The sequence below is a fragment of the Eretmochelys imbricata genome, chromosome 1 (assembly GCF_965152235.1).
Source record: "Eretmochelys imbricata isolate rEreImb1 chromosome 1, rEreImb1.hap1, whole genome shotgun sequence".
Classification (NCBI taxonomy): Eukaryota; Metazoa; Chordata; order Testudines; family Cheloniidae; genus Eretmochelys; species Eretmochelys imbricata.
Genome location: NC_135572.1, coordinates 98,001,449 through 98,018,105, shown reverse-complemented (window position 1 = coordinate 98,018,105; position 16,657 = coordinate 98,001,449). Strand labels below are relative to the sequence as shown.

The 16,657-nt window shown below is 39.4% G+C and overlaps 1 protein-coding gene across 1 annotated transcript in view; it reads left to right on the top strand.

Annotated features, from left to right (window-relative positions):
- DZIP1 (DAZ interacting zinc finger protein 1) overlaps positions 1-16,657 on the top strand; it is a 71,796-nt gene that overhangs the window by 5,044 nt on the left and 50,095 nt on the right. The window contains exons 2-6 of the mRNA XM_077807041.1: positions 138-222; positions 2,478-2,605; positions 11,733-11,894; positions 12,695-12,832; positions 13,713-13,775. Coding sequence (XP_077663167.1) covers positions 138-222; positions 2,478-2,605; positions 11,733-11,894; positions 12,695-12,832; positions 13,713-13,775 — 576 coding nt within the window. The remainder of the gene's footprint in view (positions 1-137; positions 223-2,477; positions 2,606-11,732; positions 11,895-12,694; positions 12,833-13,712; positions 13,776-16,657) is intronic.

Sequence of the window (16,657 nt, the reverse complement as noted above, 5' to 3'; positions counted from 1 at the left end):
CAGTGTTGCCATGTACAAGAATGGGCTACTGTACAGAGAAATGTAATAGGCTAATTCAAAAAATGTTAACTGTTATAATTAAAAAAACCAGCACTTAATGTTGTTACCTAAGACAAATATCTATCTGTATTTTGTAGTGTCAGTTTTGTGATAAGGCTTTTATGAACTATTCCTTTCTACAAAGTCATATGCAACGACGCCATAAGGAAGAATCTCACACTGGTGAGTACTTTCACACTATCAGGAAAGTTAAGGTGATATAGAAATATGTAAAATATATTCAGGATATGCAATTTGGATTTTGTGTGACCCAGAAGGAAGCCATTTGACTTATAAGCCCCAGAGTGAGTTTGTACATTCGACAGACAGATCACGTAAACTGACCAAATGTGATATGGCAGTTATTTCACTGAAAGATTATAAACATGGAATAGCATGCTGCCATGTTTAGAATCATTTTTCAAACTGAGTTCCTGCTGAATATCTTTGCCAGTGGCAGAATTCAGAGCAATGGCTTCCTCTGAGTATTTGAAAACTGTGAAAATGTGGGTGGTATTGCCACTGAACAGGATGTACCATGGAAAAGTACATTTTATAAAAAAAGTTTTGTTATCATTATAGGATCCACTCCACCTCCAGTGAAGTTAGCAAGAGTTGGATCAGGCCCACAATAAATTAATAGTGATAGTACAATGTGATAGTTATAGGGAAACTTATGAATTTGTTTAGATTAGATAGGTGAAACTTCTGTTCCCAGAATTTCATTTTAAGGGTCACTGTCAAAAAATTGTTTAAAATGTACACTCAAAAATGTATCCATCTTTAATCTTGACATGCCACTTTATCAATCTATCTAGGTTTTTATAAGTTTGCCCATCACTGCAGTATCTGAGTACATAGCAGAACAATGGGAGTAACTGTGAATGTGTCTACTCAGCAGTTAAAAATCCACAGCTGGCTAAGGAGCTCAGTCTAAGGGGATGTTTAATTGCGGTGTAGATGTTCAGGTTTGGGCTGGAGATCGGGCTCTAGGACCCTATGCGTGGGAAGGATCCTAGAGCCCAGATTCCAGCCTGAGCCTGAACATCTATACTACAATTAAACAGCCCCTTAGCCCGAGCCCCACAAGCCCAAGCCAGCTGGCACAGCTGTGGGTGTCTTATTGCAGTGTAGACATACCCTAAGTATTCAGAGAGTTGGAGCACTCCCCTCACACAGTAATTCTTCTTGCTAATACAGAATGAATCCAGCTCAATTGGCTGCCATTCCTCCCATTACCCTCCTTTTCCAAGCACATCATAGCTGCTTTCCTCTACCAGTTTACCAACATATCTTTCAGTTCCTTCAACTACTGCTATTTTATTGGCCTCTCAGGCTAGTGTTCAAACCCTGTCTCCATCCTATATCATTCCCCCTAGCCCATTTCTCTTGCTCCCTGCTGCTCTTGCTTCCTGACCACCGCTATCCAGCTGCTCCTGCTCCATTGCCAACCTCTCTGGCTCACCATCCCCCACTTTCGTCCCCTAACACCTTTCCCATTGCTAAAGAACACCAGCTCCCAGCAACAATGAATCACACACATGGTGAGAAAAATATATTGGGGTAAAACAAGCAAAAATATGAAGAATGTCTTTCACACTATAAATATTCTTCAGTTGACACAAAGCAGAAGAGGCAAAGAAGAAAATCCCTAAATTCATCATTTATGCTGACAAGAATAAAAATGTAGCAGTACTCTGTACATGCAAATTCCTCTGAAGCAACCTGACAAAGTCTCTTTACCATACACCTCTAACCATGTATACTGAATTGCTAACTCATGCATATTTAATGTTGTGAGTCACAAGACCAAAGGCCACATGCCTTGAACAATTTGAAGTGCAGGTATCCTGATATAATTCCACTTCCTGATCTGCAGTATTGTTTTTAAGAAAATTATTTTACAATAATCTACCAAATAAAGTAGTGTAACAACGATTATTATACTGGATTGCTGAGTTTAGCACCCTGGTTGAATAATCAAAGTTGTATCTCTATATGGACTGATAAAGAAATTGACTAATTAACATCCTTTAATGAATCTTGCAGAATTATATATTTGGGAGTCATGCCTTTCATTCCTCCTTTGACCTTCTGCCCCTTACATTCCTATAAAACATGTTGAAATTAGATTATCTATGTCAAATTAGTTCATTTTTAATATTAAATATTTCATAAGCTTATTTCACATGCTATATTTTCAATAAGACAATGGCTGTCAACCTATGGCCCATGGATCTTATTCTAGTAGTCCAGAGAATGTATTATTTTGAGAAGCAATCTATGAGGAATTGTGATATTGGGAGGAAAGATGATCTGTGAGAGTAGTGGTTCACAGAATGAAAAGGTTGGAGAAGCATCGAAGAAAGACATCTGTAGGAAAAATCTCATTTCCCAAAAATATAATTAACATTTTGCAAATGTATATTTCTTTCAAGCAGAACAAAAGAAGAAAGCAAAGACAGATAAATTACAGGATGAGATCGATAAGTTGAAGGAGCAGTTACAGCTCACCAAGTCCCTCCTAGAAGCTGAACAACAAGCTCACATGGCCAGATTTTCTAAGGTAGTATATATTAAGTATTAGCAACATCCTACAGGAATCAGTATTCTGGACTGTGTTCACTGATCATGTAGCTTGCAAATGAGGTTAACAGAACTAAATGAAAACTTAAATAAGATTTTTCTGTTTAGCAGCATTGTTCCTGTGCCACATCAGCATCACCTCCTGCAATTTTAAAAGCCCTATTTGTTACCTTCCACTGTCCCTTCTTGAATGTATTTTGGAACCAATATGAAAGGCACTGCTACTGTTAGCACCTGTCAGTCATCAGAATGGCAAAAAGCTCTTATTGGAGCAGATAGAATGCAGAATATTATAATACTATTTATTATTTAAAATATCATATCGTGCCTAGACACTGTGGTGATTGGGCACTTGCTAGATACAGCTCTGTAAGTTTAATTGATGGTTTATAAACAGTAAGATGTTCTTTGCCATGAGAACTTCAATCTAACATAGGCAAGACATGAGTTAACAGTTTAAAGCAGGGAGAGTAAGAAGAGGGTAATGGTGAGAAAATGCAAGGAATATCACTTCAACTTGTATGTTAGCCTTTGAACTCTAGGTAAGCAGCCAGCCAAAGGCTTTCAGTAACCTTGAAGCAGTAGGTAGCCTCAGCCATTGTGGAGGGTTGACAAGAGATGAAGCAAAAGTGGAAAGTGAAAAAATTTAAAAGCAGTAATATTGCTTTAGTGGGTAGTTACATGCAAGGGCTTTATTTTATTACTGTTGTTATTAATGTGAATTGCAATAGGATCTACAAGCGGGGAAGAGAGAATAGGTGTAACAAAGAAATAAAGAAATATTGTGGTTATATAGTTAAGCTACTGCACAAGTTGATAATTTCTGATCGTTCCAAATCATCTTGCAATTTTTGCTTCTTTTCAAATAAATTCAGCTATCCTGTCAATATCACAAGAGGGGTGAGTTTTTAGGATGGATTTTAAGGAGGAGAGGATAGAGGCCTAACAGATAACTTCAAGGAGTGCATTCTATGAATAAGGGGCAGTGTGGAGTTGGTTTTTAAATAAGACAGACTTAGTTAAAGACCAATCTTGATCTAAATTTTATAAATGTAATTTAGTTTTAATATTGCATTGTAAATTGTCCCACTTTTCCTACTATTTTGGTAACTTTCTTCTGCATAGCATGGTTATAAAGTTCCCTTTACTTCTGCTGCTGACCTCACAGTAGAAACCATTGTTTCGTACAAGAGGCTATGCAAAGGAAACAAGGGGAGAGCAGCCCTTGATGCTGAAAAAAGTTTAATGCAAATAGAAGAATCAACCAATGATACTGCCAAGAATGACCTTGAGCAGATCGCTGCAGACTACGCGGCTCTGGGAAGAAGGATAAAGGAGTTCGAGGCGCAAGTGGTGTTCTCGTCCATCCTCCCCATGGAAGGAAAAGGCCTGGGTAGAGACAGTCGAATCGTGGAAGTCAACGAACGGCTACTCAGGTGGTGTCGGAGAGAAGGCTTTGGATTCTTTGACCATGGGATGGTGTTCCAAGAAGGAGGAGTGCTAGGTAGAGACGGGCTCCACCTAACGAAGAGAGGGAAAAGCATCTTTGCAAGCAGGCTGGCTAACCTAGTGAGGAGGGCTTTAAAGTAGGTTCACCGGGGGAAGGAGACCAAAGCCCTGAGGTAAGTGGGGAAGTGGGATACCGGGAGGAAGCAGGAGCGCGCAAGAGGGCAGGGCTCCTGCCTCATACTGAGAAAGAGGGACGATCTACGAGTTATCTTAAGTGCCTATACACAAATGCAAGAAGCCTGGGAAACAAGCAGGGAGACCTGGAAGTCCTGGCACAGTCAAGAAATTATGATGTTATTGGAATAACAGAGACTTGGTGGGATAACTCACATGACTGGAATACTGTCATGAATGGATATAAACTGTTCAGGAAGGACAGGCAGAGCAGAAAAGGTGGGGGAGTTGCACTGTATGTGAGGGAGCAGTATGATTGCTCAGAGCTCAAGTATGAAACTGCAGAAAAACCTGAGTGTCTCTGGATTAAGTTTAGAAGAGTGGGCAACAAAGGTGATGTCGTGGTGGGAGTCTGCTATAGACCACCAAACCAGGGGGATGAGGTGGACGAGGCTTTTTTCCAGCAACTCACAGAAGTTACTAGATCACAGGCCCTGGTTCTCATGGGAAACTTCAATCACCCTGATATCTGCTGGGAGAGCAATACAACAGTGCACAGACAATCCAGGAAATTTTTGGAAAGGGTAGGGGGCAATTTCCTGGTGCAAGTGCTGGAGGAACCAACTAGGGGCAGAGCTCTTCTTGACCTGCTGCTCACAAACCGGGAAGAATTAGTGGGGGAAACTAAAGTGGATGGGAACCTGGGAGGCAGTGACCATGAGATGGTCAAGTTCAGGATCCTGACACAGGGAAGAAAGGGGAGCAGCAGAATACGGACCCTGGACTTCAGAAAAGGAGACTTTGACTTCCTCAGGGAACTGATGGGCAGGATCCCCTGGGAGAATAACATGAAGGGGAAAGGAGTCCAGAAGAGCTAGCTGTATTTTAAAGAATCCTTATTGAGGTTACAGGGACAAACCATCCCAATGTGTAGAAATAATAGTAAATATGGCAGGTGACCAGCTTGGCTTAACAGCGAAATCCTTGCTGATCTTAAACACAAAAAAGAAGCTTACAAGAAGTGGAAGATTGGACAAATGACCAGGGAGGAGAATAAAAATATTGCTTGGGCATGCAGGAGTGAAATCAGGAAGGCCAAATCACACCTGGAGGTGCAGCTAGCAAGAGATGTTAAGAGTAACAAGAAGGGTTTCTTCAGGTTACCAACAAGAAGAAAGTCAAGAAAAGTGTGGGCCCCTTACTGAATGAGGGAGGCAACCTAGTGACAGAGGATGTGGAAAAAGCTAATGTACGCAATGCTTTTTTTGCCTCTGTCTTCACGAACAAGGTCAGCTCCCAGACTGCTGCACTGGGCAGCACAGCCTGGGGAGGAGGTAACCAGCCCTCTGTGAAGAAAGAAGTGGTTCGGGACTATTTAGAAAAGCTGGACGAGCACAAGTCCATGGGGCCAGATGCGCTGCATCTGAGAGTGCTAAAGGAGTTGGTGGATGTGATTGCAGAGCCATTGGCCATTATCTTTGAAAATTCATGGCAATCGGGGGAAGTCCCAGACGACTGGAAAAAGGCTAATGTAGTGCCCATCTTTAAAAGAGGGAAGGAGGAGGATCCTGGGAACTACAGGCCAATCAGCCTCACCTGAGTCCCGGAAAAATCATGGAGCAGGTCCTCAAGGAGTCAATTCTGCCGAATATGTACCCAGGCTTTCAGGCAGGATTGTGTTCAGGCTGCTATCCCAAGCTGCTGCCGGTTGCACTCCTGCCATCCTGCTATTTTTAGGTGCGAGCCTGAGCAGAGCTAACATGTACATCTAACTGAGCTGGGAATTAAATCTCTCAGCTGCTGAGTAGACATACCCTTTGGCATGTCTACACTACCACTTTTGTCGGTATAGCTTTTGTCGCTCAGGGGTGTGAAAAACACACCAGAGCAAGATAAGTTACTCCAATAGAAATGCTGGTGTGAACAGTGCTATGTCGGCAAGAGAACTCTCTCCCATCAGCATAGAGCAGCTACATGAGCGATCTTACAGCAGCTCAGCTGTATCTGTATAGATGTGCTGCTGTCAGCTCTCTAGCGTAGACATGGCCTTAGTCAGATTCCCGTGTAGGAAACTGCAAGATTGTGATCAGAAGGGGAAAGAGAATGGTTCGTTTACTGGCAATGAGTAAAAAAGTCAAGGAGAACCAAATATAGGTAACATTAAATTGTAAATAAGGCTTTTTAAATGTAGCTTTAAAAATCAGACTAAATTTGGTCTTTATCTTATTATTAGAATGAAGTTTTAAAATATTCAGCTTTAAAGCAGCCTTGATGTGAAGCCCTTTTCCCGAGAGAAGTTGCTGCCCAGCTTTTGATATGAATCACCTCCACACAACTTCTTATCTGTACTGGACTGGGTTTGTAAGGTCAGATACTCTTGGAAGTGAGAGGCTATTTCTCAGTCTTGCAGTCATCAGCATGACTGTGAGGAGCTATAGTACAGTAACTCAAAGCCTGTTATCTTTAAATAAATAAATAAAGCATTATGAAAAGCTTGCTTTGGAACATGGTTCTGATTCCCATCAATGTGAATCTTTGATCCTAGATTGCTGAAGAACATTTCTCATGTCAGCATAATGGACCTGAACTAACATGGGCATATGCTAGATATGCTAGCCAGTCTGTCCATATTTGATAGTTCAAGTGCTTGAACAGATGGCTCATGCAGCTAAAGCATTGTCTGCCTTATGGCACAGAACACACAGCAATAGTCCATCCCAGTAGTCCATCACAGACATCTTGATGCACCCAAAACAGATCATTTGAAACTATATGAGTCTTAGCTAGGGAGCTGCCTGAGAAGTTCTGAAAATCATGCTTACACTGGCATGAGCCTCTCTCTAGCTCTTTCCCCTGACAATGTTCAGGCTGTCATGGGATGACTTGGGGAGGGAAGTATAGAGACAGGGATGTGGAGGGGCTGGCTGAATACATCCTGCCACTGTGACTGATCCCCATTGTCACCCCAGATATCTCTCTCTTCAGAAGGGGTAACTCTTTCCTATCCTACCAGATGAACCATCATTTTCTTACAGAACTAAATAACCTTACAATAAGAAGGGGAGACCTTTGAAGCCTGCTGCTGGCCTCACTTGCCCTCTGTCCCTATTGTGGTAGGAAGAGAACATAACCCCTTGTCATAAGGCCAGAGGCTTGATATGAGGCCTGAGGGGAAACAGGAGGAATTTGGGGCATTATTGGTGGAAAAAATAGAATGAAGGGGTGGAAATTTACATTTTTTCTTAGGCCCTTTAAATCCTTACTATTGCCTGTTTTTTTTTTCCCCGTGAAGGGGACTGTGCTCATATTTCTAAAAATTTAAGCCTACAATTTATCCACAAACTGACAACAGTGTGGAAGGAAAATGGAGGCCAAATAAATTTATGTTGCTAGACTACTAGCAATTATACTAACTCTGATTATGTCTTTGCCTTCGTTGTCCACTTGCAATTGGACTCCTTCAGCAGAGGTTGCCAAATGTCCACCAAAGACTAACAACTTTTAGTCATGACTACTGTTTGCAGAGTCAAGCAAGTGGCTTCAGACTCAGTACTAATTTCCTGAGTCACCCATTTTCCAGTTGTTAATTTGTATATTTATATTTTGCAATTGCATAATTCCTGACATTGTTGGTACTAATTTTATTAATTTATTACTTTTTAAATATAGTACACACATACATCATGAATTTGCAGGTGTAAATTTACCACATAATTTCCTCATGAATTTAAGCTTTCATTTTTTTAAATTAAATTTCTAGCCCTATGGTTGCAGTGAGAATTTTTAAATGAGACTGTGTAAGCATGTTAGGGATACCTGCCTGAGTCTGCAGACAGCCTGAAACAATAGCTCTAGAGACATGAGAATTGCCCCATTTAGCTCTGAAATCCAATGACAATCGTTTAAAATGTCATTGTTGTTAACCATTTCTTCCTATAATGTGCTTATCTTGCAACCCCAAACTATCTGCTATGCCTTCCCAAGTGCCAAAAGCCCCGTCTGTCTTTTACTTAAGCATTCAGGTTCCCCTGAGAACTTCTAGAATGTAGTTTTCTATGTTTGGTATAAAATTCTGCAGTGTACAAAAAAACCGAAAATGTAAGGGGCAGCAATAAAATACCAATTTTTAATACCAAATTAAATAGCACCAGTGATACTGATTGGATAGTCTGATTTGTTTTATTTTAAATTAATAGTAATCCATTAAAAAAATTACTTGAAGCTGCAGTAAAGTTTCCAGTCTGTCATATCAGAATACTTCAGAAACAACAGTTGTGGGTTTTCCTGTATAATTAGGTCAATCCTATTACAAGGTATGTGGGACCTTAATTTAATGATGCTCCCAATATACATTTAATAACATGTCATTTCTATAGATAAATATTTAACTTAACCATTAGAAAATCCACTATTCAGCTATTCAGTTCCCTGTTTATACCTTTGAAACAAGGACAGTTAGAGTAATACTGAGAAAGCAAAGTTGCATTTGATATGTAAGGCACAAGGATAGTGAGTAGAATAACAGAACATATCTGATTTGTTGAATTATTTTACCCACCTCAGTAAAATTCACCCAACTATACTAACAGAGTAAGTAGAAACTTTCCGGTGGAAGGAAGCTACTTCATAGAAAGCAATAAAAATGGCCTAAAATAAGCTTTATCCCCTGAAGGTGGCAGTATAGTTTTCATGGTGCTGGGTGTGTGTCCTCTCTTTCGTCACTCTGTCAGGTGACAACCAATCCAGAATGAAAATTTTTGTCTCCATCCCTGATTCCATCTGTAGGCTCACAAGAATTTGCCCAGGTATCATGCCCCTGCTTGGTAGCTGCAGCTGGCATCTTTTCTGTGAAGTGATATCTTAATTTCTGGGCCTTAGATGGCACCAGAGTTCCCATGGAGCAGAAGAAGCAATATGAAAGCCTAAAAATACCACGGAGGAAAGGGAAGAAATCCCCTTCCTGCTCAGCTCCAGCACTGCCCTAATAGTGAGGCTGTTCTGCTCAGAGTGTGCTGCCCCTCCCCCCACTTCCATGTGGAGTTCTGACAAGCCATATTGAGTGGGAACAGAAGTAACTCTGAACTAGGGGCCTGCATCCCACTCCAGTAGCCGCCCTACAGACACCAGTGGAGTGAGAGGGTCTGCCCAGCACAATCCAGATCTTATGAAAGAAGAGAACCTTATTTCTGAGGAGGAGTTCCAGGATATCAGCAGCATGGAGGTAGGGGACTTCCAGTCCTTCTGAGGGCTTTCCCCACATTAATCATATCTAACAACTGCGTCAAGATGAATGCACCAGCCTTGAAACTGTCCTTGTTAGTACAGAAGAACAGAGAACATCATGGTATGTACAGTACCAGAAGAACACACCTTTCTCATTATGATGTATTTCTGCCATTTCTACTATCTTTGCCGTCATTGCGTTGATATCCCCTAGAAGCATGTGTTGGAGGGCATTTGGCCACTAACAACACTCAGCCCAGTAGTTTGTTTCATATACAGTAAGCACTGAAAAGCTACCAAACAGTGATTGCTTTTTTGGTCACTATTCTCCTAGTACTGTGTTAAAAGTAATGACTTTAAGTTGAAAATCTGTATAAGCCATTATCAAGCCTGAGATTTCAAATTCCCCCTTCCTTACAATCTGTATATATGAGTCACAACTATATTTACTGATAGCCAGAATTACCCTGTTTAGCCCAATTGTTTTGTATATTTATTTCAAAATTTTTATTTTTCTCACTTAAAGTTGTGAGGGCACCTTGTGCGAGCTTTTGCTGTAAAAATGTGAATTTCATAGGACTCCACATCAAGGGAATGATGATTACTCACTGCCATTATTTTTGCTCTTATTCTGCTGGTTCTGATGGATTGATTACATGTTTTTCTCTGGTAGTGTGATTCATTAATATTGGGTTATAGTTTGCTTGATAACATAGTAACAGTTGAACCCACAGAGTCATAGAATCACAGAATTCTGGAAGGGACCTCAAGAGGTCATCTAGTCCAGTCCCCTGCATTTATGGCAGGACTAAGTATTAAATAGATCATCCATGGCATGTGTTTGTCTAACCTGCTCTTAAAAATCTCCGGTGATGGAGATTCCACAACCTCCATAGGCAATTTATTCCAGTGCTTGACCACCCTGACAGTTAGGAATTTTTTCCTAATGTCCAATCCAAACCTCCTTTGCTGCAATTGAAGCCCACTGCTTCTTGTCCTATCCTCAGAGGTTAAGGAGAACAATTTTTTCCCTCTTCCTTGTAACAACCTTTTATGTACTTGAAAACTGTTATCATGTCCCCTCTGTCTTCTCTTCTCCAGACTAAACAAACCCATTTTTTTCAATCTTCCCTCATAGATCATGTTTTCTAGACCTTTAATAATTTTTTTGCTCTTCTCTGGACTTTCTCCAATTTGTCCACATCTTTCCTGGAATGTGATGCCCAGAACTGGACACAGTACTCTACTCTGGGCTGATTAGGCCTCAACTAGAATGGAAGAATTCCTTCTCGTATGTGGATACAACACTCCTACTAATACATCCCAGAATGATGTTTGCTTTTTTTGCAACCATGTTACTTTGTTGACTCATATTTACCTTACTTTAAGGTCAGAAGGGACCACCAAATTATCTAGTCTGACCTCCTGTATATCACAGGCTACCAGTATCAGCCAGTACCCATATAATAACCCCACCAACTGAAATTAGACCAACTCACTAGAGACCATGGGAGACTAAACTATTATGTGCTATGGGCAGAGAATAGGAGGGGCCAAGGTGCACCAGTGCAAGAGGCCCATGCAGTGACAGGGAATTGACCAAGTGAGATATACCCAGATAACACCAGCAAGTAACTCGCACTCCATGCTGCAGGGGAATGTGAAAACCCCACAAGGTTCCTGCCAGTCGGAACTGGGGGAAAATTCCTTCCCAACCCCACATATCATGATCAGTTAGACTCTGAGCGTGTAAGCAAGAACCAGCCAGATAATATGAATATGTTTTTACAAGTCTGTAAAATACGCAAATTGGTAAGGCTTTGTAGCCTTAAACTTTTGCGGTTGTTTTTGTTTTTTTAACTTGTATTAATTTCAATATATTAGAAGGAAATGGGCCTTAGTTTTTTGGCAGAACTTCCCATTGACTTATTCAGACAAGAGTTAAGGACAGCATAAGTGATAAATGCAAAGCAAAAGCTTACAGGTTGAGACTTAAGAGAGGAATGTGATGCAGTCTTTAGGCAAAATTCTTTACGCAAGTGCCTGTAGGAGCTGCAGTTGTTTATTTAGAGAAGGGAAAAAATACTCGTTCAAATAATTGGTTTCACTCAGAAGTTCTGCTTAAAAATTGATGTCACAATATTGTAACTATTTGATTCATATAACTTAGCTATTACATTTGCCAGTTTTAATGTTTCATTCTTTTGTATGTGAGAACAGAGTGAGAGCATTCTTAGGGTAACATTTTAAAATAATTTCAGGAATATGAACATCAAAGATCAAAAGAAGAAGAAATTCTGCAATCTTTTCATAAATGGAAAGAGGAAGAAAAAGAGAAATTGGCTGATGAAATAGAGAAAGTAAAAGAGATGTTTATGAAGGAGTTTAAAGAATTAGCTGCAAAGAATACTGTATTAGAAAATGTAAGTGATTTAAATATGGAATTTCTGTTAATATTGTCTGTAATGAACTGATCTTGGTTTATTATTTGAAACATATCATAATAATACCTAGCTCTTATATAATGCTTTCCATTAGCAAATCTCAAAGCTCTTTACAAAGGGGGGAAGTATCATGATGTTAACATTATAAGAGCTGTATAAAATTTAAAAAATATTTAGTTAATTAATTAATGGTTATATTCTGGTATTGTCTCCTTAATTCCAAAATATTTTCAGTTATTTTCTGAATTGCACTCATTTGTATGAGGGAATCCTGCCTACAAGTTACATGTTTATTTACTCTTTTCTTAGTCCTGAACCACTGAGTTCTTGTTTTGCAATTGGTTAGTATTTTATCATTACTGTCTGGCGGCACCTACCAAGTGTAGGTGATTATGAGTGACATAGATGAGGAGTAATAGCCTCCGTAGCAAGGTCCTGAGAGAGTAGAACTGCCTGGGGTGTTGTCACAAAGATAGAAAGTTGCATTTCCAAGTTTTCTGACTATGGATACAGCTGTGAGTGTCCAGGCACATCAGAAAAGCAATGTGCATGAATTTAGTAGAATTGCTTTTATTTTGTTGGTGCTAGTTCCTAACCTGCATCCTTGTAATCACAGTAAAACTGATGTTTTACTGCTTAGAAACATTTGTGGGGAGAGTCTGATGCGTACACCAACTCTTAAACCAGTTGTAATTTAAACCAAATTGCATATTAAACTGCAGTCCTATAATATTTTCTTGAATATATGCTGGGTTTTTAACAGATATTTTTCCTCTTAGCAATTGTTAGAATTACAGAAGTCCAATATGCAGCTGAAATCCAACTTAGGCACTTTAAAAGACAGCCATGAATTTACAGAAGAGAGACCTCAGAATGATCAGGATTATCAGAATATGATGCAACTTCTTGAAAAACAGGTAGTACTCTGATGTAAAGATGAACATACAATATAGTGATCACTACTGCTAGTCTTTGTGTTTGTACTTCTGTAAATAAGAATGTAAAATTCAGAGTAAATTTCCTGTAATTCTCATTTGCTAAAGTATTTTTTTCTTTTCTGATTCACTGCTATCTACTAAATATCATTAGTAATTTCTGTAATGGAAATTATTCCCAGTGTGACTTGCTGAAGAAGGATTTAGACACATTGACCTGGAATGCTCACCTATGTCATATATGTTCTGGGTGGAGTTCATTGGCAGAAGGAATCATTTGCGCCACCTTCATCCTGGTGTTGCTTTGGAAAAATACATTTAAAAATTGAACAAATGATAAGAAACTCTGAGATGTTAGAAACTTTTAGTAATGGGTTGTTCTCTCCCCGCCCCCCCTTTCTTTTAATCGAAGAAAATTCATGGTGGAATTTGTTCAGTTCTTCCCACAAAGGGAAGTGTACTCCATCTTTAACAAGTTAAGGTGTTTTATTTCATTGGCACTATAAACAACGCTCCATTAACCAGTGTTTGAACTTATGTTATTTAGAAAACAGACTACTCATATGTTTGTTATTAGCGAAATGAAATATATCATGATAACTTTATATTTTGTCAACTGAGAGACAGGACTTACATGTCCAGGATCCTATGAATACATAATTTCCAGTATGATGAATAACAAATAACAATTACACTCAAACATATGAGACACTTCAATTACTGTTTAAGTCATAAGGAAGGGGTTACTGAAATGCTCCAGTATTAATAATCTTTTATGCTGTTATAATGTAATTCAGCTTCATGATTAACCAATTTTTAATACAAACAAAATCTTTTCAATGAACATTTACTTTCATTGTAGGAGGGTAAGTGGACTTCCAGAATACAAGCCCTTCATCAAGAACATGAAAAAGAAAGGTGCCAGGTAAGATTGCATAGCAATGTATTTATACCAACAACCTATTTTTAAGCCAGTGAAACAAAAGCAAGCACCACACTCTGACAATGCTACTAATACAGTTTTCAACAACTGGCAGATTAGAAATCATAGATAATCAGAATTTATGTTCAGAATACATTCTTTTAGTATATAGAATTATTTATTATTTCTCTATTTCTTTTACGGTAGTGCCCAGAGATAGCAGTCAGGATCAGGGTCCTGTTGTTAAAGAACCTGTAGAAACACAGAGAGACTGAGTCCATGGCCTGAAGAGTTTAACGTTTTTTCAGCTATGTGCAGAATGTGCTATATAGTATTTTTGCATACTAGGTAGTTAATATAATGTACAAAATAAAATGGCAATGTACAGCTCTCATTTATCCTGATGGGCCAACGGGGGCGGATTTCCAACCTTTTCCAGCCGTGAATCTCAAATTCCTCCCTGCATCCTCCCCTTTTTTCCCCCATTGGGTCTCTCTAGTCCTGAATCCTTTGAGCTTTTCTTGTTCCAGGAAAAACATTATAAGGGAATTTGATTTCTGCATTAATTCTCATATTTTACTTTTTCTTTCTCTTCTTCAGTCTTTATCATTTTTTCTTCTAGTTATTTTTTCCTCTCCTTCCTGCTCTAATTTTCTGTCTTTCCTTCCTCCTCCTCCCTTCATGTCTCATTCGACAACATAGCCATGATCCGGAACTGTCCAGATCAAAAATGGGAAGATCAGGGGCTGCATGGCTATTACTACTTCACCCCCAGCAAGCAAGCAGCAGGGAAGAGTCATGCAACACCCTGAAAAGGGATATAGTAAATTACTTACACACACACACTGGGTACAAGAGTAGGGGACAGGTGAAATTGTGTGTATTCCTTATGGGGTTTGTCACTGCATTCTGTCCCATACTCATTGCCCATTTTTGTGTTCATTGCCCAGATTCCCATCTATTCTTTCTAAAATAGCATTATTTGCTACCATGGGTAACTGTAAATAATTTTCTTTATCTAGTCCTATACATTTCCCTGTAGATCTTACTTTCAGACCATGTCCATAATGTATACGCACATCCCTTACTGCATTCTGTGCTTTTTAATACTCTGTGTAAATGAAAAATGTTAGGCCGTGATTTAGAAAAAAAAGTCTCGTATTCAGGAAAGCACCGCAACACATGTATGAGCCCCGTTGAAATCACACATGCTTAAATACTTTCTTGAATTAGGGTGTGACAGAGTGCTCAAACCCTTCACTGGGGCTAGGGAGGCTGAGTGTTCTAAAGTAGCCCTGACCCTCCTCCCCTGCCAGTCATGCATGATAGGAATGGGGAGCTTTAAAAAGAGGGTGCTGTAGTCAAGCAGGGGGAAGTCCAGAGAAGGGAGTGGCTAGAGTAGAGTAGAAGGGGGCACCCTAGAGAAACTCATTTCCACAGGGCCACGAAGAGAAGGATTTGCTTCTTGTAAAACCTTGCTTGTGTAAACAATATAATAAAATATTTTATGTATGACTGTCAAGAGATTAAAAAAATTAATTGCGATTAATTGCATGATTAATCGCACTGTTAAACAATAATAGAATACCATTTCTTTAAATATTTTGGATGTTTTCTACATTTTCAAATATATTGATTTCAATTACAACACAGAATACAAAGTGTACAATGCTCACTTTATTTTTGATCACAAGTATTTGCACTGTAAAAAAATAAAAGAAACAGTATTTTTCAGTTCACCTAATACAAGTACTGTAGTGCAATCTCTTTTTCATGAAAGTTGAACTTACAAATGTAAAATTATGTACAAAAAAACTGGCATTCAAAAACAAAACTTGAGCCTGCAAGTCCACTCAGTCCCACTTCTTGTTCAGCCAATCACTCGGACAAAAAAGTTTGTTTACATTTGCAGGAGATAATGCTGCCCGCTTCTTGTTTACAGTGTCACCTGAAAGTGAGAACAGGCATTCACATGGCACTGTTGTAGCCAGTGTTGCAAGATATTTATGTGCCAGATGCACTAAAAATTCATATGTCCCTTCATGCTTCAACCACCATTCCAGGGGACAAGTGTCCCTGTCGATGATGGGTTCTGCTCGATAACTATCCAAAGCAGTGCAGACCAATGCCTGTTCATTTTCATTATCTGACTCAGATGCCACCAGCGGAAGGTTGATGTTCTTTTTCGGTGGTTTGGGTTCTGTAGTTTCTGCATCTGAGTGTGGCTCTTTTAAGACTTCTGAAAGCATGCCCCTCACCTCGTCTCTATCAGATTTTGAAAGGCACTTCAGATTCTTAAACCTTGGGTCAAGTGCTGTAGCTATCTTTAGAAATCTCATATTAGTACCTTCTTTGTGTTTTGTGAAATCTGCCGAGAAAGTGTTCTTAAAATGAACAACATGTGCTGGGGCATCATCCGAGACTGCTATAACATGAAATATATGGCAGAATGCGGGTAAAACAGAGCAGGAGACATACAGTTCTCCCCAAGGAGTTCAGTCACAAACTTAATTAATGCATTATTTTTTTAACAAGCGTCATCAGCGTGGAAGCATGTCCTCTGGAATGGTGGCCGAAACCTGAAGAGGCATAGGAATGTTTAGCATGTCTGGCATGTAAATACCTTGCAATGCCAGCTACAAAAGTGCCATACAAATGCCTATTCTCACTTTCTGGTGACATTGTAAATAAGAAGAGGGCAGCATTATCTCTCATAAATGTAAACAAACTTGTTTGTCTTAGCGATTGGCTGAATGGACTTGTAGGCTTCTGAAGTTTTACATTGTTTAGTTTTTGAGTGCAGTTACGTAACAAAAAAAAATCCACGTTTGTAAATTGCACTTTCACGGTAAAGAGATTACACTACAGTACTTGTATAAGGTGAA